General features: G+C 40.5%; 1 protein-coding gene across 1 annotated transcript in view; it reads right to left on the bottom strand.

Annotated features, from left to right (window-relative positions):
• ptk7b (protein tyrosine kinase 7b) overlaps positions 1-25,329 on the bottom strand; it is an 83,823-nt gene that overhangs the window by 20,956 nt on the left and 37,538 nt on the right. The window contains exon 3 of the mRNA XM_058058250.2: positions 8,394-8,690. Within this exon, the coding sequence (XP_057914233.2) occupies positions 8,394-8,690 (297 nt within the window). The remainder of the gene's footprint in view (positions 1-8,393; positions 8,691-25,329) is intronic.

The raw sequence follows: 25,329 nt of genomic DNA, 5'->3' as shown, positions 1-25,329 counted from the left end.
GGAAACAAAGCGAAGTTTTTTTTAATTTTTTTGTTTTTAATAAATATTTTTTTTTTTGGAAAACCTGATGCGGCCCAGTCTCACCCAGACCCGAGCTCCAGTGGCCCCCAAGTAAATTTAGACCCCTGGTGTACAGCTTTCTAAAGTTGAAGTGTGTGTGTTTCTACGTGTCCGTCAGGTAGGTGTGTGTGCTTGCAGTGATGAGTGAGATGCAGCCCATCCTGCAGCCAGCGAGGGAAATTACACGAGTGCCCCCAAGCATGCATGTTTGTGTGCACGCTTCTGAAAGTCTTTGACAACTATGCTAATTGTGTGTCTCAGTCAAGGTCGTTCCTGACAAAAGCAGCTATAACTCAGAGTAGAGGAGTACAAAAAAGACGAAGAGGAGCGCCATCTACGCTACAATAACCTCAGGCTAGACACGCTGAACTTTAATTGGTGAGATCGGAGCTTAAGGCATCTATAAAACCAGATGGAGGAACATGGAGTTCAGTTCAGTTCGGTGGAATGACTATCATCAGCATGTCTGCCTGAGCCAAACCTTGTTTGCAAATAAAAACCTGCCCAGAACAACAGGTGGGCGTCAGATTCCGGTGGTATCAATCCAACAACATGACCATTCAACCAACACTCATTTGTGGCCACTCATATAAATCAAACTACCGTAACTTCCAGTATATAAGACGATACGTTTTTCATAAACTTTAAACCGTGTGGCTAATTTATGGTTCTAATCTTGTGACATCTCCTTTACTTCAGAACTACTACTAATCGTTTAAACACTGTCCTGCTTGTGAGTCAGTGAGGTAATAATATAGTAACTCTTTCTTCAGCATGAGCCAATCACAAGCTATGAGTGAACTCACGACGAGCTTACCAGCCCACTGGAAATTGCAGTTCAATATTCATGGTGTCACCGTAAAAAGAACGCTAAACTCATCACACAGCCACTTAACACTCAAAAGGTAGCTACGAGATACCAAGTACCAATACAAGTGATGAGTTCTTTGAGTTTCTTTCTGTCTCGGTGGGTGGAGGCAGGGCTGCTAGCATGCACACAGAGTGCCGCAGAGTGTAGTCTCATGAGGAGCAATGCAAGGTCTTATTATGAAGAAAATATGAACGGAAAAGTTATTTCATGCAGAGATTACTAATAAGACTTAGTAGAAAACAGGTTGGTCTATTGCATCCATGTTATTCACTATTGTCGCAGGGTGGGCTGGAGCCTATCCCAGCTGTCTTTGGGCGAGAGACCGGGTACACCCTAGACTGGTCAGGTTTTCTATTCCATAGTCCTAGGCCAAAAATATTCCATCTACAAAGCAGGAATCTTACTTTGCGGAAATGACCACAGTTGAGTCTGGAAGCAATGAACCGGGATAAACGAGGGATTACTCGTTTATATCAGCTTCACTTTTCTGCCAAGACTTTGAATGATGCCTGTGGGAAATGTTCTCCATAATCCTGACTGATGACCTGATTCAGAGGTGTATCCAAGGATTTTTGTCAACAGCATTTCAAAATGACCGAGCAGCAAGTGTGTGCACGCCGCTACACCATACGGCGATACACTGTTGACCTTTGAGTACAAAGAACCATTGAGATTCATAACAAACCCTTGACACATCGGCCATTATTGGTTCTGCCATTCTATTATTTGGGAACCAGCCTGACCTGGGTTCCTTGACAGTTGCACATTCTAACACTTAAGTCCTTAGCTCAGGTTTCTTCCAGCTGTCCGCTCGACAAACAGAAGGCACTCTTTCATAACCTATTAGCAGGCACACATACGAGCTTGTGAGCCGTCGCAGAATGCATGACTAAGTGTCTCAATGACTGCGAGCCGAGCGCGCCCGGTCTTAACGCCGTACTTAAGGGTGTATAATTATTATTGGGTTAGGGGCGGGACAGGAAGCATGATCAACACAGGGATGATAACAGAAGAATTAAGAGAAATTACCGTCTAGGCAGATTCCTTCACAATGGCGGCAGTATGTGTGTATGTGTGAGACGGTTTGTTGCAATTTTCTGAAACAGGCATGGCAGATGCTTTCCAGGGGATTTTTTTTTTATTTGATTGGCAGTACCATATGGGTATGTAAATGCAGGTTGAGCTCATGCTGTGACATAAATAAATAAATAAATAAAGACAGAAAGAAGGTTAGGGAAAAGTCTGGTGTCAGAGTTAATCACATACTACAGTATTAATTAGCCCTGTACCCTAGAAACCGCCCATGAATGATACGGGAAAAGGCCGAAATGATACTGTGTCAAAGCCCAGGGCAGTGATACTGATAAAATATAGAGTTTAACCATGTCCAGTATCAGCCCCCGTAGCTGTCCACTCAGAGCGCGCTGCTCTGATATCGTGCCCGTGAAACAACCAATCAGAGAACAGCACATGAGTGCTTAGTGCAGGGGTGGGCAAACTATGGCCCGGGGGCCACATGCGGCCCGCCAAGCGTTTGAATCTGGCCCGTCAGTTACTTTCAGTGTATTTCAACGTTTAACATGATGACTTATTCAGTAAAACAAATAAAAAACTGTAAAATAAAATTTCGTAGTTTGAGGAAATGAGATCATATAGCTGATAGTATGACACTTTTATAAAATAAAATTAGACTAATAATCGAAGGCAGACTGTTAGAGTTATAAGTGTAAAATAGTGTGTTTATGTGTTAAATATGTATTCTGACCCCCCGCACAATTTTGTTAACTGAGCGCGGCCCACAAGTCAAAAAGTTTGCCCACCCCTGGCTTAGTGCCTAATGCTTCTCCAGTCACCAAAAAACCCAAACTTGATTAATGGAACTTTAATTGTCAGACATTGATAAGATAAGACTGTTGATAAAATATTATTGTTGAAATATTTTTGCAATTATTGTGTTTACACTGTTTAGATATAATACATGTAATAAACTGAACATTTTCTGGAAACAAAATGGTCTTTTGATTAAATAGTACGTGATAATAAGCTCATGATTAAATAGTATGTGCTAATATATACTAGTGCTAGTATCAGCCCTCTGGTCTTGGGCTGATACTGACACTTGGGGGCATGATACCGGGCCTGATACCAGACAAACCATGTGATAACCTATAATTATCAGCTGTGTTTGACAAAGGCCTAATATTCAATGGACTTAATTAAATGACATTACGAACTGTGTGGGTCATTTGTGATTAACAGATGTGTTAAACTGCAAAATAAAAGAGCCCACGGATGCGAGTTAATGGAGTGAGGCTAGTGACCAGGAAGGATTTTAAAAGGCATTTTAAAAGCACAGCTGCTAATAAAATGTAGGTTAGACACACGCTGGGGTGATTAGGACAAGATGGCGTGTGTGTTTGCTTTTTGTTCGTGTGGCTTAGTGTGAGCTTGCAGATTAAACGGGGATGTGATTGAGTGTCTTGCTAGTGCCGGTTGCAGATCCATGCAACAGATTTTCCAAAACATTCATCCGTCTGCATGTTGTTCGGCCGAGTCAAGCCAAGCGTCACCTCCAGGACCAACAAACGCTTCAACAATGGCGAGGCTTGGCCCTGACGCCTCTGCTGGACACGGTCTCGCCATGGAGACCCAGTGACCAGGCAGGACAAAGGGACGAAGGGGGGCTGAACCCCTATTAGTGAACACAGAGGGGGGGATAATTACTCTGAATAACTCTCAACTGACAGGATTTGCTTACCCACCATTGAGAGCAAGATAAATTAACTCTCTCCCTCTCGCCAGAGGCCTGGATGAAGAGGGGGGGGGGCTGGTGTATGAAGGTGGGGGATACAAGAAACTGCGGTACAGTACATGTAAACCACCCTGCCCCTCCCCCTATAGTTCATATTTACCACTATGCACGCAAAGTAGCATACACATGAGTGAACGCTCAAGCAGAATTAGCGCCGAGGGGGTGGGGGGGTTCTTTCAAAGCTGTGTGTGGCTTTATCACCCGTTAAATGTATGTTGGGGAAATATGAGGGCATTTGTCATAACATGGTCTGAACTACGTAAAGTGATCCACAGAGAGAAGCCAACCTGCACATTATGACAGAGACAAATGATTCCATACACTAAAACAAATTGATCCTGGAGGATGTAGTAATTATTACTGCATGACACTTTATGACTGCTTTAGCTACAGTATATCAGTATTGCTTCATTTCTCAATGGTAGCCGAGGGGCCATTTACGGCAGGTGACCTTTTTTTTTTAATCTTTCAAAAACAAAAACAAAAATGGGGAAAAAAATGTAATTTTATGAGAATAAAGTCATAATATTACAGATAATAATATTACAAACTTTTTAAAGTTTTAATGTTAAGAGAAAAAAAAATCAAAGACAACATTTTGGAAAAGTTGGTTGAGAAAAAATGTAACATTATGAGAATAAAGAAATAAAATGGGGCTGCACGGTAGTCGTGTGGTTAGCGTGCAGACCTCACAGCTAGGAGATGAGGGTTCAATTCCAACCTCGGCCATCTCTGTGTGGAGTTTGCATGTTCTCCCCATGCATGCGTGGGTTTTCTCCGGGTACTCCGGTTTCCTCCCACATTCCAAAAACATGCTAGGTTAATTGGCGACTCCAAATTGTCCATAGGTATGAATGTGAGTGTGAATGGTTGTTTGTCTATATGTGCCCTGTGGTTGGCTGGCCACCAGTCCAGGGTGTACCCCGCCTCTCGCCCCAAGACAGCTGAGGATAAGCGGTAGAAAATGAATGAATGAATGAATGAATGAATGAAGAAATAGAATGAGAACAAAACATGTTCAAGAAGAAACAAAGCTGAGATGCAGGCTATTTTTTTCTGTTTTTTTCTTGGCATCCTTTGATTTTTCAGGCTATCAGTGGAAAAAGTTTGGACACCCCTGATCTAAAGGTTGTTTTTGTTTGACGTTTTTTGGGGTTTTTATGTGATGCCATCACAAAAGTCAATATTATGGTGGCCAAAAAAATCATAAATGGACCTCGTACTGTACTTAAACTGCTCATTATTACTACTTACAAACATACAGTAGCAGCAGTGTAGCAAAGGGAACGGCACAGTCATCTATCTCCTGGCTACTCAGTACAATATGGCACAGGTGAAGAATGTTAAGGAAGTATGCATTATGCAGATTCACCTACACCGTTACAATTGTTAGTAGGTCTATAGATTTTAACAAATTGATGATGATCGATCAAATACTATTGTAGGCAAATACCAACCAAGATTTACAAAGAAGGGGTTAATATCCTTTCTATATGTATACTCATTAATAATGATGTCAAGCAACCTATTTTAAATTCCCATGCAAAATGTTCATCAGCCATGTGTAAATATCACTGAATCCATGCCTTGGAGATAGTACTATGCATCTGGAAGCCTCAGTTGTAATTGTGTTGCTTGAGAACGACTTGTAGAAACAAAGTCGTATCGGACGTGAAGAACTCTTTCAGTCCTGAATAATGAATAAAAGACCTTCACCAACTGAAGTAGTCCATTGTCACTGACGTTGACATTGAAAATGGTTGAAAGGCGAGTGTCTGATGACCGTGGCACCACGGGCGACATCTTTCACATCCCACACAATCTTTTCATCTACCAATTACAGAGTTGTAGAATCAAATAAGAGATACATATGTACGATATGAGGTTCGAAAATGAGCCAGATGTTTGGGTGGGCTTTCAATAACTACTCACATATTTGAGGAATCTACTTCCTCACTGTTCAAAAGGGATCCCTGTCTAGAAACAAAGATTCTGCATCTTCCGCCTGTTCATCACCTGCCACCAGATAGATAGTCTTCAACTATTCATTATTCCAGTGGTTACTGAAGGCTGCCTTACAGTAATCATGTGTCACAGCAGCTCCAAGAAGACGAGGCTTTGATAGAAAGCAGACTGGGTGGGGGGTTGGGTCTGTCTACAGAGCAGTTTGAAGAAGGCGCTTCGCCAAGCCGTGTCTTGCTTGTCGGAATTCTAGCAATTACTCTTGTGTCTATATTATCTTGGGTTCACCTCACTGTACGTTTTGAACATCAAAATGTTCATCCAGCACTGTACTAGGTAATGTTTCACCAGAAAACATTAAAGAAGTTCAATCCTCATTAAACAAAGTATTTTCAAGACTATAAGTCATACTTTTTTTCATGGTTGGGCTGGTCCTGTGACTTATACTCCGGAGCGACTTATATAGTATATGTTGTTTTGGTTTATATTTTCCAAACTGACAGCCACAAGAAGGTGCTCTCGGCTTGTGGTTTATGTTTATGTTACCCGAATAACTGTTAATAATGTTATTTTAACATAGCACCTGTTCACGTAAACAGGCAAGTATTTTGCCTGTTGTTTTCCATTTTATTGTTATTACTAAAAAATCAATTTCCCCAAAAAATTTGACTTATAGGTTTTTTCTTTTTCACTGTGCATTTTTGGCTGCTATGACTTATACTCCGGAGCGACTTAGCATCCAGGAAATACGGTACTTTGTCAACAACACTATGTAAACCAGGGGTGTCAAAGTCAAATGGACGGAGGGCCAAATAAAACATTTGGCCACAAGACGAGGGCCGGACTGTCCAATCTTCATTAAAACCAAGATTTAACCTACTGAAAACATAACAAATATATTACAATATGATTGGATAAATAAAGCAATATTTTCTTATGACTCTGTCAGTCATTTTTAATTTCAGCAGGCACAAAATACAAATGTCCTTTATATAAAAAAACTCATAACATAAAATTTATGTTATGAGTTTTTTTTCGACTGGGCTTTTCTGAACAGACTCTGTCGAGATTTGAGGCCTCGTTTTAATTCCTCGACCTTCTGTAGCCTTTGTTCCATGTCCAGAATCTTGTTTTTGTCTGTGTGTTTTGTTTCACGATGCCGTCTCATATTATATCCTTTCATGGCCGCCACACTTTCTCCACATAGAAGACACACAGGTTTTCCAGCTACCTCCGTGAACATGTACTCCAACTCCCACCTTGTTTGAAAGCCCCTGTTTTCACCGTCCACCTTCCGTTTTGCCATTGTTGATAGGTATCTGTAAATTAACTTTTGCTGTTATGCTAATGACTGATGCTGAATGACTGCTGAATAAATTAAGCCGCCTCCCGCTATGCTCCCGCTCGCGCGTCCCTGTTGCATTGTGGGAAATGTAGTACAGTTTATCTGCGGGCCGAATCTAATAATAGATTAATATCATCACGCGGGCCAGGTAAAACCCTTGACTCTGACATATGTGATGTAAGCTGTTGTCAACATCACAGGCCACAAGTATCTGCTGATTTAAACAATACAGAATTGCAGTTAGCCTATATAAATATGATAGTCTTCAATGCTTCTGCTATACCCTCCACTTTTTCAGTGCTTTGGTTCTTTGCAAAAGCTCTGATAAAACATTAAATTATTACAAATTATTATAAACTATTATAAATTATTTTAAAATTATAAATAAATTTTTATTTATTATTAAATTATTAAATAAATGTTTAATGTTAATTTTTAGCTTTCAACAAAAAAGATGGAAAAATAAATAAGCAAATCATAAAACAAATGAAACAAGTGAAACAAATAAATTTTTATTCATTATTAAATTATTAAATAAATGTTTAATGCAATTTTTTATTTTTTGACACAAAATAAGATGGAAAAATAAATAAGCAAATCAAAAAACAAATGAAACAAATGAACAAATTAAATTTTATTTATTATTAAATTATTAAATAAATGTTTAATGTTAATTTTTTTTTTTCAACACAAAATAAGATGGAAAAATAAATAAGCAAATGAAAAAACAAATTAAACAAATTAAACTTTCATATCAAGGCAGGGGCCTCAAACTAGCGTCCCGCGGGCGTGAGTTTGCGACCCCTGGTCATAGGATTTTGCAGGATTCATATTGCTTTATTCTACACCAAAAAGTTCTGTTCAATTCTGGTTATGCAGCTAATTGGATATTATGAGGAAATTCCCTGACCATCCATGACAGAAAGCAGGGAGAAAAGGGGCCGTCCTTAATCTAACACAAAATAATTACATAGCTCAAAGTAAAAAAAAAAAAAAGTGCGGGAATATCCAGACAAAAAGCTTTTGAAAGCAGATGGGAAAAGAGTGTGTGATGTCACAAAAAAAGGAAAATGACAAGAAACACATGTTTGGTGGCATGTATCCAGTTACCGATGGGAAATTGAGAGGAAGTCTCAAAGAAAAGACTACAAAGTGGAAACATTCCTTCAGCTCACTTTAGCCGCCATCCTACACTGAAACTTTTGTTTTGATTTTCTGATCCAGAAACTGGATGCACGTCCTCGTTGCCATTATGAAACCCTGTCAACTGGGCATTTTCACACAGGAAATCAGGGTGCTTTCAGAGCGGAGGACCAGAACACAGCCTGAAACACAATACTCACATTTGATGTTGAAGGAGGCGTTTGTGGAATGGAGCACCTCTCCCGTGGACGCCTTTTCTGCGACGCACTCAAAGTTTCCCGCGTCCAGCTGGCGGTCCACAGCGGTGAATTTCAGATTGCTGCCCTCCTGGTAGCGCCTCTCGCTGTTTTCCAGGGCCTGGCCATCGTGGAGCCAGACGTAAGTGATGTCGGTTGGATCGCTGACCTCGCAGCGGAGCATGGCGCTGCGGCCGTGCAAGGCATCTTGGGACTTGGGCTCCTTGGTGAACTGGATGGCAGCAGCCTGGATGGATAGGACTGTGTGAAGAGAGGAAACAATAAATGAGCAGAAGGATAAATGAAGGATGTTTAAATACAACATAGTAAAAAAATGATGTAGTAGTTTGCGATGCAGTGATCAGGGCTCGACAATAACGATGTACCGATGGCCCGGGGCAAGTTAAAACAAAATTCAGGCAAGTAAATCCAATCAGTGATATTCCCGTCGGGCAACTGCACTTTGGCATGCCATACTGCCAAGAGTTTTTTTTAAAGTGGTTCTTGTTGGGTGTTGGTAAAACACGGACTGCGTAATTCCGGTGGTAATTTGCAAACCAATCCTTGCAAATCTTGAAATTGACCAATCAGAATCGTTTATTTAGACCACGGTCCGCGTTTTACCAACACGATCAACCAATCAGCGATGGTTTGACTAGGAAAACATCTATCATGGCGTCCCTGCCAACATGGTCTAATTCTTCAACAACTTGTGAAGGAAAACAGCAAAAAGTGATGAACCAGTGCCTCCTAAACAAGTATTTTATTAGCGGCAGCAAATCAAATGATGGCACAGGTGAGTGAATCACATTGCTGTGACAATTTGAAGTGGTCACAATGAAACACCACCCATTAGATCCAATACCAAGTGCTGATTTTGCACAAGCTACAAAATCTAGCGGTTCCATTTCTCTGTGGATTTTTCTCACCTTTGCTTCACAAATTATTGTTTGACCATTGAGTTTTTTTTTCTGGATTAAAAACACTTTACTAGTACACAAATGTGTCTATTCAATAATGTTTCATTGTGGTGCACAACTTATAAATATCACTGCTTACTACGACTACCATGCATGCCATTTTAACATACATCTACACTATTTTTCAAACATTCCTTCAAATACAATGCATCAGTACTATTATCTGATGAATTATCAGCATATATTGATGCTAAATATAGTATTAACCACAAGAAATGATCATGAGATTCTCATGTGATGCCACAAAAATTAGATGATATTATGGCAGTCTTTTCATTTTACATGGGGCAAGTTCGGGCAAGTAGTTCTCACCTTAAGGATTCCCCATGGGCAAGTCTTTTTTTTTTTAATGTAGAACCCTGAGTGATGTTTGCAATCTAATACATAAACAAAGGCCAGACACACCAGTCATGTGCCATCACTTTGGGAAGACATGTTGTTCAAACAAGACACTATGTGTTGCACTCTCATCCTCACGCACACTTAAATCTTTCATGATGCATCCATCAGGGCTGTTAGATACATGTTTTCTGCTCTATTTAACATTTTACTGGAGGGACTGCACCCTCAACTAAAGCTCCAAGAACACATCCAACTGCAGTAGCGGTAGAATTATGAGTGGAGCTAATAATGTGATTTTTTTCGTTAATAAGATCGCTGCTCACAATTCACTAGAGCTGAATAATCTAATCAGAGCCAATGCAAGAACTGCATCTGATTTACAAATAATGCTGACTTTTCTTTGACAGTTTCAGATTTAATAACATGTATATTAGATAGCAGAGGTGTAGAGGTGTACTGCAGCACAATGAGAGATGCTTATCATAGACCGGTTATATCATTTAGCTACCAGAGAAGGGAAAATATTGGAAACATCCTTCAGTGTCAAGTCCAGTTTGAATTCCGGCAGTCATCTCTCCATGTTCCAACAGCTACCACAATGTACCTCTATAACAGGGGTCTCAAACACGAGGCCTGTGGCCCGCAGGACACTAATTTGAGGCCCCCGCCTTGATATGAAAGTTTAATGTTAGTGCGGCTCACGCAAGTTTGATATGGATGCTGTATGGTATCATGTACCCAGAAAAAATTATTACGTTTGATTAATGTTCATGTTAAAAGGTTAAATAACTGTTAATAGTTATCCTCCCTATCCGTGTGGAAGTGGTAAGTTTTTGGCTATTTAAGTTTAAAGGAAATAACTTGAAGGCTACCGTTTAGGTCGCTAGCTCTCTAGTTTGCGAGTTAGCATGTGTCTCAAGACCCTGCAGTTGCGCAATATGTTGTAAATAAAAAGAGTATAAATGTGACTATAGTCGTGTTTTGTCATGTCTACAGGGCTCTAATAATGCTTTGTTCATTTTAATCTGAAAAAATAATGTGTCTACTCACCAACTATATGTGGTTTCTTAAGTTTTTATTATTTGCAGTTTTATTATTATTATTATATTTATTTATTTATTACTGATTGATTTTCTTTATTCTTGATTGTTTATTTATTTTTCATCTTATTTTGTGTAGAAAAATAAAAAGTAAGATATTTGAGAACAGTGGAATTATTTTGTTTAAATGCGTTTTTTTTTTTTTTTTGAAAACCTGATTCGGCCCAGTCTCACCCAGACCCGAGCTCCAGTGACCCCCAAGTAAAATTGAGTTTGAGACCCCTGCTCTATAATCTGTCACCGCAGGTCCCTCATCGGCCCGATGGGACGTTAAGTTAGCATACCTGATGTCAAGTTTGTCATCATATGGGACGCTCCACTGCTAAGAGTCGACGAAGCGTACCGCCAGCAGCATGTGGGTGTTGCATACATGTGTGGTGTGGGGGGAGGGATGTGTCAACGGGAGCCAAGCCGAGATATGAACACTAAGACAAGCCTCCATCTTCATCAATGCTCTTGTTCCTCATCATCACATCACATTCGCTCAAGATGGCAAATAGACAACTGGCATCCTTTTTGAACATTCATTCACACGTGTAATGTTGCTTGTCAGTGCCAGGATTAAATGAACATAGCCAAATGTCACAAACTGACACATTGAAAGCTTTCAGGAGAATCAGATTTCATCTTCTATGTGTTGTCATGTCAGCGTCATCTGCCCAGGGCCAAAGTCTATTTCTCACTGCAGGCCAATTCTGATTTCTTTTTTATTTTATTTTATTTTTTACTGTTATGTGACCTGTGTCTGATTTTTTTTCATGTCAATTGGAACGGTACAATTCTGGACACAACACTGGAACACCTGCGACCAGATAATTGACTTCTGCCGGACCACATTTCTACCCCCGGGTTGTGCCATCTGATGCAAAAAGACATCCACCTCCTGCACCTCTATACACTTCATGCATTATTTTGGAGTAATGGATGGGTTGCTTGGGTAAATCATTTAAGCAGTGTTTAAACCAACAAAAATAACCAAGCAAACTGCTATGAAAACAAACAGCTTTCATGGAGGTAATAATCGTTCAATAAATGAACAGGACTCCACTAAGAAAACAAAGTGTTACAACTAAGCATGGACATACGGTAATCGGTTAATTCAGTGATTTTCAACCTTTTTTGAGCCACGGCACGTTTTTTACATTGGAAAAATCTTGTGGCACACCACTAACCAAAAATGTTACAAAATGTCACCACGACCTCACACGTGCATCAATAAGTCTATCGGAGGAACAAGGTAGGTGTTGCCACACGGACCAATATTACATTGCTCTTCCAGTCTTTACACCACAGACACTCCACAGTAGCCATGTTTTTACATGACCACTTTTTCTCTTTCCGAATGACCTTTCGGGAAACAATGGTATCCATGGAAAGGAATATTCCAATCTCTTGTCTACATGCGTCGTGGAAATCAACCAGAATAATAAATAGGGCATGCCCAGTAAAACGTAAACATCACCATCACGTGATACCGGCTTCCCCAAGTTATTCTTTCACTTGTTGGAATAACTCCGTATTGCCAGTTTTTCGTCTGTCCAGTCTTGAAATTTAGTTTGAATCAAAAACAAACTTTGCTTAGTCCAGTGCCGATTGCTGGCCTCCATTTTTAAAAGTGAAGAACGTCTGGATCTGCGTGTTACGTCATATCTGAGCATGCGCTGAAAGAACACACCCGGGATAAATTTAAACAGGAAAAGATCAAATTCAATCTTGCTAATATTTTATAATTAAACTCAGGACATGTTTTATATAGATATATATTTTCTTTTTTAATAAAACTGGACTTGTGAATAAAGTATAGAAGGGTTTAGATTCTGTTCCACAGATGGCGGTAATGCACACGAAAGCTGCTTGCCAACCGCCAATAAACAACAGAAGAAGAAAAACACCACGAAGAAGAACGCACCCTGACAACTTTCCGTTTGAGCGGGTACAAGATACCTCAATCGGATTGGTTAAAGGAATATTCCATCCCTGTTCAATTCTTTCCGTTTGAGCAAATAAACCAAATGCAATTGGAATATTTGGGTCCATGTATACTATTGACATAATGGCTATTGACATAATATTTGCAAATGATGATTAATAAATGTTAATTATAAAAAGTGATATTGGATAATTCCTCACGGCATACCTGACGGTTTCTCAAGGTACACTAGTGTGCCACGGCAGAGGTTGAAAATCACTGGGTTAATTGATCAGTACAAATGTGATCGTTTGGAATTGAGGAGTGCACCGTGGCACTGTGGATTCGGTCTCAATTGCTTTGCGGTCCGAAGAACAACTAGCAGCAGCTATGGGGAAGTACATCCACTCAAATGTTCGCTATGGCCCAACGCCATCAGTGTGCTAAATACAAAACTGGGAGCTGAGATGTGGTGGATGAGCAGTGGTTTTCTTTATACCTGTTGATGCAGTCTGTACTGTAAAGGTATGTACATATGAGAGATCCCTTTCTTTGAGCGCATCTAAGGAATAACTTCCGGGAAAAGTCCCTACAAAGACAGTGCACACACACACACACACACACGGAGAGAGGGTGTTTACGACAACCACAGGATGACAGACGGGAGGAGGAGAGTGATGAAATGGAAGGGGGCACCGTCTATCACATCTGAGGAAGTCTACCAAATTCACAGCACAGCTCAAACGTGACAGAAGAGCAGGCGCCATGACCTACATCATTCAAACACACTGCCTGTCTCAAACTCATACCCATGAACACACCTCAAGGATACGCGTGCAATATATATGTAAAAAAACACAACTGCATTACCACGGACAGAGAAAAGGATTTATCTTGCCGTCTGGCTAATGTTTTTTCATTGAGCACACAGGGAAAATAAATGCTTGCATCGACTGCACAGAAAAACTTTCAAAGCGATAAGAAGGACAAACACTATTCAAACTCCTGAGAGAGCTTCAAAGTGAGAAGAGTTGAAAAGAACAGATAACGTGCCGACAAACTAAAATCAGCATATTCAAGGTTACAATGAACAAATGAAGAAAATCTAAATAATTAAAAGATACATTTCAAGATTAAGCATATCTGAGACACCGAGTGGTTTATTTATGTGGGCTGGGAAAAATACATAAAAAAACCTAAGAAATTCGTAATGACAAAAATGACCTTTGTGCTACACCACTGTCAATAAAGTTAAGAGTTCCTATGGCGTCTGCCAACAGTTTGCACTGTGGCGTGCGGTGAGGTTCATGGCTAGTGAGGCACTGACCTTGGTACTGCAACTGAAGTGAATAGGAATGGAATGGAACGGAATGGCCTTTATTGTCATTATACAAGATGTACAACGAGATTGGAGAGCTTCTCCTTTCAGTGCAGTAGTCAAGTTTAAAAAAAAAGTATATAAAAGTGGAGTAAAAAAGACAATTTAACAAGATATATACAAGATATATACAAGATATATACAAGATATCCAATAATAAGCTCTGATGAGAACTGAGAAAATGCATCAATGCAGACTACAAAGGTAGCAAAAATAGCCGATATCAGATTAAACTTGAATACATACAATGCCTGACTTGACTTTTTGATGACACAGTTCAGAACTTGAATGATTTTGTGATAGAGCCTTAAGGAGTCATTGAGCCAACTGAAAGAGTTCAGTTCTGAGCTAGGGATACCTCCTCAACGGCCCTGGTGTGAAACCCATGCAAACCCTCACTCCCGCCCTCACCGTCTGCTGGTATGGCAACACCAGGTGCCAGAAAATGCATGAGAAAATTGCTAAAAGCTGAGTAAGCACTTCTGGCTTTAATCAGGATCAATACACACTTACCGTGCATTGCTTACAATAAACACACTAATGCACCGGTGAGAGCTTCAGGCCCTATGCAATATTAACAACCATTCTGCTTCAGAATAGTTTCCATTGACAAGAAGGTGGGAGAGACAGAAAGTAGGTTAAAGACTGATGGTGAAATCCGCTGATAGGGGTAAAATGTCTGCGCACAGGGATTCTCCTCTTTGGCACACAGCACTGCCAACCCCATTAAGGCTGGCCAGGGGGGCTGGAATGTCAGGTGGAAGTCGCCCTCGAGTCGGCAGATTGGTAGGAATTCATCGTAATATCAACTAATCTGACATTAAGGTCTGTTAGCCAAGATGTTTTTAAGGTTATATGCCAGAAACATCTAAACAAAATGAAGCAGTGTGTTAACTTTATGCTCGATATTGACTCACACTGACTAGTCACAAAGGGTTGGTGAAAAGTCATCAGAAACAACCTTTTTTTGTAGTGTAGTGATTCGTGTACCATATTTTCTAGACAATAAGTCAGAGTTTCTTTCAGAATTTGGCTGGACTGCGATGTATCAAAGTACATGTGATTGCAACCCTTCAACACAATAGTCATTTATTGACGGTCCCTAGTATAAACAACCAGTGGTAGAGCGGCACTTAGTGTGCAAGCTCCCCGCACCATGACACAGTAGCCCGGGTAAAGTGAGGGGGAACTACCGCTGTAGCTACGGAGCCGAATATGCATCGTATAACTTCCCTACAGTACACGTGGACATGTTCGCATGGTGGTGGTGCGTTTTCTACTTTTGCGGCCGGCAGGTAGCTTTGAGGCGCTTAACTGCACCTGCCATGTTGGAGTGTGGCGCAGAGTTACAACCGTGATACGGCAACCGGGTCAGCACGATCTCGTGGCGGAAGCCTATTTTATCCGATTTTCAAAATACAGTGGATTTGACATCCCTGATAGTCTATATCAGGGGTCTCAAACTCAATTTACCTGGGGGCCACCGGAGCTAGGTTCTGGGTGAAGCCGGGCCGCATCAGGTTTTAAAAAAAACAAAACGCATTTATGAAAAACTGGAAAAAAAATCTATATAAAAAAAAAAAACTATCTTCAATGCTTTTGCTTCTGCTATACCCTACACTTTTTCAGTACTTTGGTTCCGGTTTTCCACACCAAAATATCTGATTAAACTTTCCACTGTTCTCAAATATCTTAATTTTTATCTTTCTATACACAAAATAAGATAAAAACGAATAAATAAACAAATTAAGAATAAAGACAATAAATCAATCAATCAGTAATAAATAAGTAAAATAATAATAAAACAGCAAATAAGAAAAACGTAAGAAACCACATACAGTTGGTAGAGAAATTATTTTTTTCAGATTCAAATGTACAGTATTAACAGTTATTTAACCTTTAACATGAACATTAATGAAACTGAATAATTTTACCCAATTAGCAAGTTAGCATCGTACTCAGTTCCATCTGGGAGCAGCGTCGTAACTTTAACGACAACAATGTTTGATGAGATGCTTTATCTTGACGTGTATTTTCCGTTTTATTCCAAATCATTTCCTGCATTTATTTGTACCCAGCGTCATAAGCCTTTAGCTTCATTGCTGATAGTAGGGTAACAGTATGGGCGGGGCAAAATCATGTTAATTGTGTCCGGTGTGCACACAGCTTTAAGCTGTCATTTCAACATTAAACTTTGGTATCAAGGTGGGGGCCTCAAACTACCGTCGTGAGGGCCGCATTTGGCCCGCGGGCCGTGAGTTTGAGAGCCCTTGTCTATATGATATACCATGAAATCAGGTTCCAATAATAGTAATAACAATTTCTATAGATTTGATTGGCTGACCTGACGCCTTCTTAACATAATTAAACACCAACAAAATAAACATACAATATAAAATGTTAAAGTGCAGTACCAACTGTTTTGTTTGTTTTTATCCTGGAGGAAGTTGGGCCGCAGCACATCAACTACTGAACAGAAAAGCTCCAATCCATTTTTTTTTATGCATAGGAACACTAATGCACAACGCACTGGGAACTATTCTCTCTTTAAAAGCATCTACTTCAGCAGCCTGAGTGCTAGCAGCAGCAGTCAGAACATCACATCAACATTCAACAAGATGGGCAAGAATGGAAGACATCTACTGCCTCTGGCTAATTCATTCTAACTGGAGCTGACATACTTTAAAACCAACCCTTTTTTCTAAATCTAAATGCTCATAGTATTCAACAAGCTCCTTTGAATCCGTGGAGTGAGGAGATGGATAAATCATATTTTAACCTATTTGTTATTTAGCAGATTCCTACTGCTGTGCTTAAATGGAAAGTAACCAAGATCATCATTTCAGTCAGAGGAGAAGGTAAAAAGGCAGAGAGGCACAAAGACAGACAAAATAATATAGGAAGCCCCCATTTCGTGTCGATTTAAAACAATGAGGGAAATTGCGAGCTTCAGAATCATTCATCATTTCATCATAAACTCTTAAAAACGCAGCCCGGATGACAGTCGGCATTGTATTTGCACTATCCATCCATCACCGTGCAGACAAGGGTTTGAAAAGCTAAAAGGAAAACCTCAGATGAAAATCATTGATAGCTTCATCCTCAGATGGGTTTTCAAACCCAGATGCCTCCAAGATAAATTGGATCGGAATGAAGTGTAAAGTCATGGGAGGAACTGCAGCCTGCTGGCAGATCTTTCAGCAAACCTGTGTGTGTGTGTGTGTGTGTGTGTGTAGTTCTGTCAAGACATCTTAATAGCCTACACTCAGTGGAGAGAAAAAACACTATACTATATTACTCTATATTTCCTTTGACACAAAAACCGGGAATAATTTGATGGTCAGAGTAGTTATATATACAGTAATGATATATATTCATTCATTCATTTTCTACCACTTTTCACCGTGGACTGATCGCCAGCCAATCGCAGGGCACATATAGACAAACAACCATTCACACTCACATTCATACCTATGGACAATTTGGAGTCACCAATTAACCTAGCATGTTTTTGGAATGTGGGAGGAAACCGGAGTACCCGGAGAAAACCCATGCATGCACGGGGAGAACATGCAAACTCCACACAGAGATGGCCGAGGGTGGAGTCGAACCCTGGTCCACCTAGCTGTGAGGTCCATAATGATATATATGTGATCTATATTTTATTATATGTGTATATTTTGAAATTGTTAGTTGTGGGTGTAATGGTAATAATTCCATATTGTTACATTACTGAGGTTTCGTGATTACTGGCAGCGGTATGACGACTCAATCACTTTATTTCAATGCCCATTCCTAAAAGGCATCATCTCACGCTGTTCGGTTCCAAGTGCATTTCCCAAACTAACAATGTCTGTCAGCAGTTCCTCACAATAAAGAGTGTCAACAGCAGTTTTGTACGTCAAGCACGAAGCCCACAAGAAAATCACCAGAGCATGAAGCTGAAATGTCACCCAAACAAATAGGTCAGGCGGGCTTATTTATCTTGACAGCAGCGATGTTTAACAGGACACAATCCAAGCAGGTACGACGTCTTTGTCAAGCCTTTGTGACAACAGTGGCAGTTAGCCTCACTAAGGAGTGGTGGTCTCATTGTTGACCTCTGTGGGCTTTTGTCAACTGAACAAGGTTTTGCTAAAACGCACAAAGCAGAGGGCGTCTCAGCTTACGTCTTCACACAGATGGTTATGTGCAGAGGACCTGAAAATATTAACATGACACGAGGAAACAGAGCAAATCCTCAAAAGAGGACATTTCAAAATGTCAATTACTGCAATCATTCATATCAACCAATCAATCAATCATTAAATGAGTCCTTTGTGGATGAAACCGTTGTGAACAAACCATCAAAACTACAATGGAATTAGAACATTTGTGAGGCCATGGATACTGAATCATGAGTATGCGGGGATCTGTTGTAGTTAGAAAGGGAAATTTAGTCATATAACACATATATGAATATATACATAAATGAATCATATGAATTGTATATAACACTTAGCTACTGTAAAGAAGCTAAATAAAATAATGGACATAGTGGAAACACCTCTTAATAAAACACCACTGCTGACTGCAACCAAAATGACTGTCCCTCAAAATAGATAGATAGACTTCCTTTATTGTCATTGCACAATAACACAGCCGTGAAATTGCCAACAAAATGTCATTGCCTGGCTCTCGTATAATAATAAATAATAATGTGGAGAATAAATCGATGACATCAAATATGAACAACGTACAGTGTAAACAGTAATTTGTACAAATAATTTAAATAATTTAGAATAAATAATAATAATTTAGGGCGGCACGGCGCCCTAGTGGGTAGCGCGCAGACCTCACAGCTAGGAGACCAGGGTTCAATTCCACCCTCGGCCATCTCTGTGTGGAGTTTGCATGTTATCCCCGCGCATGCGTGGGTTTTCTCCGGGTACTCCGGTTTCCTCCCACATTCCAAAAACATGCTAGGTTAATTGGCGACTCCAAATTGTCCATAGGTATGAATGTGAGTGTGAATGGTTGTTTGTCTATATGTGCCTTGTGGTTGGCTGGCCACCAGTCCAGGGTGTACCCCGCCTCTTGCCCGAAGACAGCTGGGATAGGCTCCAGCATCCCCCGTGACAAAAAAGCGGTAGAAAATGAGTGAATTAATGAATAAATAAATAATAATTTAAAGTTTTGCGTGTGAGTGTGGGCAGGAAGAGGGGCTTATTTGGCATTGAGCAGTCTGATGGCCAGGGGCAAGTAACTGTCTCTAAACCTGGTTGTTCTACAGAGGATGCTGATCATATTGGCATGTTATATTGTTCCCGTTGTAATCATTTGTGGGCATCATGCATGCTAGGTTAATTGGCGACTCCAAATTGTCCATAGGTATGAATGTGAGTGTGAATGGTTGTTTGTCTATATGTGCCCTGTGATTGGCTGGCAACCAGTCCAGGGTGTACCTCGTCTCTCGCAAAACAGCTGGGATAGGCTCCAGCATATGCCCGCGACCCCAGTGAGGATAAGCGGCATAGAAAATAGATGTATGGTTGTATTATGGAGGGAATCGCAATGGGATAAGTTATGTTTGTACACAAAAAAACGTTAAAATTTACGATGACAAAGCTCATTGAAATCAGCCTTATGATTTATGATTTGCCTGCTTAGCACCGAGAGCAGCCTTTGCTCCACACCAGACAAAGATCATAACTACATTGCTTATTACCAGGCAACACTGGCATGGCAACTAGCATGCAAGAACTCCTGGCGGACCAGATCTCACATCACTCTTGCAACCTTAATATGTCTGTGATCTACACTTTTAAAACCGCATCCTACTCCAAAGAACCGCAGCGCACCACAGCTAGAATGTTGTTGTGTTTGTGAGAGGATTTATTTGTCAGAAAAGCTCCTGACGGAATATTTTGACAGATGTATGTCACCACGAGCACAGCTTTATCATCGCAGGTCTCAAGCCCTTGCTTTGTCTGAGCTCCTCGACCTTCGGATAAGATGATTCCATAAATTCTGATGCAACAATGTATGGAGGAGTGGGGCCATAAATGTCAAAAAAAAGCACACAGGGATGTGGTCAGCAACATGGAAGTGTTTGTCAAGTCCCACCTAAACACCCTGAGTGTGTTTTAATAGGCCACCCAATGTAGGCCATTAGTGCCTTATTGCTAGAAGCACTAGCAGGCCTGCAGCGGACTTTAGGCTGCAATTTAGGATGAAGATACACTTTATGTGAACATCTACTATGTAGTCACCAGGAAAAGATTAGCAGGAATGCAAACATATACAGTAGCTATATTGCATTGCTTTATTTTTTCTATGGTATATGAACATCACCATGGCAACACAACGTTATACTATTTCTTATTTTGACGTGACGCCTGTGTGATGACCGCTGCAGTACAGGAGGAGATATTTCAGAACAAATATGTACCACATCGCTCATCAGGTCCTGCGCCTTGTCCATCCACACCTGCCTTTATAACTGTCACCGTGATGTCAAATGGTATATAAAATGGAGATGTCTGAGACGCAACACATTTCAACACCCACTCATAAAAAGCCAACCGTTGAAACACAGGTAGCTCAATTCCTCCCGGTGTAACCTTTGAGTGTTGAGGGCAAAGAAAGGGTAGGCAGGTTCAGGAGGAAAGTAGAATGAAGTTATAGAGTTTGTTTAGAACATACTAACAATGAAGAAGCTTTGTGGCATCCACAGATGTGATCCTGTATCATGACAGGGTTCCATGGGTATTATTAAACATGCTAGACAGCCATTTGAAGCTGCTGCCATCCTGCAGCGCTGCTTTAATGAGACGGTGAACTTGGAAGCAATTATTAGATTAGGTGGGATTAGGTTTTGCTTAGGCGAGGAAGACTGGGCTTTTATGTCTCTTTGGAACTCAAAATAACTTGGCACTAATCTGATAATGAGACGTTCCGTAAGGGGAATACCGAAATCAAAGCATTTGGGAAGAAAAGCTACTATTCTTTCTTGTCCATACTCTAAGGCAGGGGTCTCAAACTCAATTTACTTGGGGGGCCACTGGAGCTCGGGTCTGGGTGAGACTGGGCCGCATCAGTTTTTCCAAAAAACAAAACAAAAACGCATTAATTAAAAACAAAAAAAATTTTAAAAACTTTGCTTTGGTTCCAATTTTCTACAATAAAAGCTCTGATAAAACATTCCACTGTTCTCAAATATCTTATTTTATTTATTTATTTTTCTACACAAAATAAGATGAAAAATAAATAAACAAATCAAGAATAAAGAAAATCAATCAATCAGTAAAAAATAAATAAATATAATAATAATAATAAAACGACAAATAATAAAAACTTAAGAAACCACATATAGTTGGTCGGTAGACAAATTATTTTTTTCAGATTAAAATGAACAAAGCATTATTAGAGCCCTGTAGACATGACAAAACACGACTATAGTCACATTTATACTCTTTTTATTTACAACATATTGCGCAACTGCAGGGTCTTGAGACACATGCTAACTCGCAAACTAGAGAGCTAGCGACCTAAACGGTAGCCTTCAAGTTATTTCCTTTAAAATGAAATAGCCAAAAACTTGCCACTTCCACACGGATAAGGAGGATAACTATTAACAGTTATTTAACCTTTAACATGAACATTAATCAAACGTAATAATTTTTTCTGGGTACATGATACCATACAGCATCCATATCAAACTTGCGCGGGCCGCACTAACATTAAACTTTCATATCAAGGCGGGGGCCGCAAACTAGTGTCCTGCGGGCCACATTTGGCCCGTGGGCCGCGTGTTTGAGACCCCGGCTCTAAAGTAACAAACATGAGCGTCAGCAGCTAGCTGCTTATGCTGCTTATGTGCTATATCTACACTGCAAATGGCTGGGGCAAAACTTAACACAGGATTTTGTATTAAACACAACATAAATCACAGTAATGTTGAACATCTGGGGTCACGCTCGACAATATTTTCCGAGATTATGATCCAACGATGGGCGATGAATGCGTATTGGAGCAGAGACGTTCTGCCATTTGCAGTCAGGCTAAACACACAACCCTGATAGACGTCACGGACCAAAGAGTCTGCTCTTTAAGTGGGCGTTAGAAGAATCAAAGCCGGCTGCGAGTTTAAATCTTTTTCTGTGGACGTAGGATATCAACAGACATATATGGACTAAAGCAGAAGAAAGAAGTGGGGTGCTCTTTTAAAGTCTCCCTGGATGACATATGATATGAGGACAAACAACCTCAATATTTTAAACAGAGCTCCTTTGCTGGACTCAAAGCCAAACATGGCTCCAGCCAACCAGTGTGGGACATGTTCCATGCGGCATGCAGCACTCGCTGGCCAATGCATGTCTTTTCCCACCACATGAAAGGACTTGAATGAAGTCCACTCTCTGGTTGTAGCAGCAGATGGCCTTTAAGTATTTGGCGGCGAGTGCGCCTCTCTTCTCCACAGGAGATGTTGGCTGATAGTGGCAAACTAGCAGGTGGGAGTGGGGTGAAAATCATTCCAGTGGAGAAAGGAAAAAATATACAGTGGACCTGGGACCCTTGGTTTTCGACGTTAATTGTTTGCTAAAAGTCAGATGAAAACTGAAATATAGAAAAACCGAGGACATTTTTCCTGTAAAAAATAATACAAATCCAATTAATCTGTTGATATGACCAAAAATATTAACAAAACATATATTTCATAGACGTACGGTGGGCGAGTGGTTAGCATGTAGGCCACACAGTCAGGAGATGGGGGAAGACCTGTGTTCGAATCTATGCCTGTGCGTGGATTTTCTCCGGGTACTCAATTTTCCTCCCACATTCCAAAAACATGCTAGGTTAATTGGTGAAGCTAAATAAAATAATGGACATAGTGGAAACACCACTGCTGACTGCAACCACAATGACTGTCTCTCAAAATGATCATATCGGCATGTTATATTGTTCCCGTTGTAATCATTTCTGGGCATCATGCATGCTAGGTAAATTGGCGACTCCAAATTGTCCATAGGTATGAATGTGAGTGTGAATGGTTGTTTGTCTATACGTATGTGCCCTGTGATTGGCTGGCCACCAGTCCAGGGTGTACCCCGCCTCTCGCCCAAAGACAGCTGGGATAGGCTCCAGCGACCCTGGTGAGGATAAGCGGCATACAAAATGGATAGATAAATATTTAATGGAGTATAATTATAGTTTTACAAACAGGAACAAATCTGAAATAACACTGGTCTACAATCAAAGTGGTTCCGGAACAAAAGCAGTGACATTTTTCTCAACTCTACGACTAAAAAGACGGCTAAGAGAACCTTCTTCTCGCCTGTTTGGAGGTGAGAGAACAGACACACAAGACAATATATCAAAGCTGCCAATATTATCGAGTTCATTTTCATTTATTGTGTGATTAAATTATTAGCATTATTATTACATTTTATTCATTCATTTTCTACCGCTTTTTCCTCACGTGGGTCGCAGGGGTGCTGGAGCCTATCCCAGCTGTCTTTGGGCGAGAGGCAGGGTACACCCTGGACTGGTGGCCAGCCAATCACAGGGCACATATAGACAAACAACCATTCACACTCACATTCATACCTATGGACAATTTGGAGTCGCCAATTAACCTAGCATGTTTTTGGAATGTGGGAGGAAACCGGAGTACCCGGAGAAAACCCACGCATGCACGGGGAGAACCGATGGCCGAGGGTATTAAATTTTATTATTTATTATATTTTTGAAATAGAAATCATGTCACTTTTCAATCTCTCTACTAATGAGACAAGTTCAACCACACGGCATACTTAATGATACAGTGATGGACACCCCTGTCAGCTCCTAAAGCGTTTAAGTCATTCCGCCCCTCAATGAGACTCCTGAGTACGATCGGGGCCCCATTAAAGACCAGCTTCTCTTCCATTCTTTATGTCTTTTCCCATCAAAGTGCAACCGGCCTTCAGAGAAGCATCTAACAGCTTCCTGAATTCATCCGGTGAGGTCTATCTGCAAGTTGATCGCCAAAGCCGTTTCCCCTCATAATGCTCCAGCTCTTTGGCAATGGTATGCTTGAAGCGCATAATGTGTCTTTCAGGCATAGGTGGGTCCGCTTGGTCTCTTTCATTGGCCTTCTGATCCTCCTAATCCAACCCAAACACGCAGATGTTGATGCTGGCAGAGGTTCATGTGACAAAACTGGCATCCAGGTTGTTTCCAGTCAGTTCTTTGGTCTGAGTTTGCTTGCAGAGCTCGGCTGGCTGAGTGAGCTTAGTGTGGCCACCGCATCTTATTAAGGTGCAATATTTCTGGACAGAAGTCTACTGTAACTACTGTAAATATATGCCCTGCAACAGTGGACCACACTGGTGTGTGTGTGTGTGGGGGGGGGGGTAGGCTTCTATCTAAAAAGAAAAATAAATAGAGTTGAATGAAGAAACAGGACTAAAGAAAGTAATATTACTTGGCAAGGTATTTATGTTTAACTAGGTATGGTCAACAATCTGGCATCGGAAATTGATTCCGGAAGCTAAAACAACTTGAATTAAAGCCCAGACCAATGTTCCAATAATGTTATTCAAGCAACACACCTTCCGTGAGACCTTCATGTGCCAAGGAAACATTTCTCTCATTCATTGTCTTTGTTTACTTCTGATTAAAAAAAGATATGACGTTTGAAACCTGTAAATGCAACATTAGTACAGTTTATTGTGGCAGTTTAATGCTAGCATTGCCATCCAAGAGGCTATCCCCACAAACATATTTGATCATTTCGGCCTCTCATCCAAACGGAAATGTGGCTCTGGATGCCCTGAAACCGTTTTTTTTTTTTTTTTTTTTAATATAAACGGTGTCCAGATTGGGGAAGTGTGAAAACGCACATGGTCAGGGCCTTAACTATATACGAAAGTTTCTCATATTTTATTTATTTGTGACAGCCCGCCATTGATTAATTTGGCCTGTGACAGATACAATTAGGAATTGTGTTTATTTTGAAACATTTGACTTTGTGGATTTTTTAGCCACAACTACACCAAGCCATGCGTACAACTAAAACCAATCAGTACCAGATCGGGGAACACTCGACAAACAAAATGGCCACATGTGGTCCATTTCCTAAATTTAAAAGAACAATCATTTTCCAGGAGTGTAAGTGGCACTGCGGGGATGGTCCATACGTGTTGGAACAAAATGTGTGAAAAAGCCG

The sequence above is a fragment of the Doryrhamphus excisus genome, linkage group LG20 (assembly GCF_037039965.1).
Source record: "Doryrhamphus excisus strain RoL-2023G ecotype Guam linkage group LG20, RoL_Dexc_Guam_v1.1, whole genome shotgun sequence".
In the NCBI taxonomy this organism is placed as follows: Eukaryota; Metazoa; Chordata; class Actinopteri; order Syngnathiformes; family Syngnathidae; genus Doryrhamphus; species Doryrhamphus excisus.
This window is presented reverse-complemented; position numbering and strand designations above follow the sequence as displayed.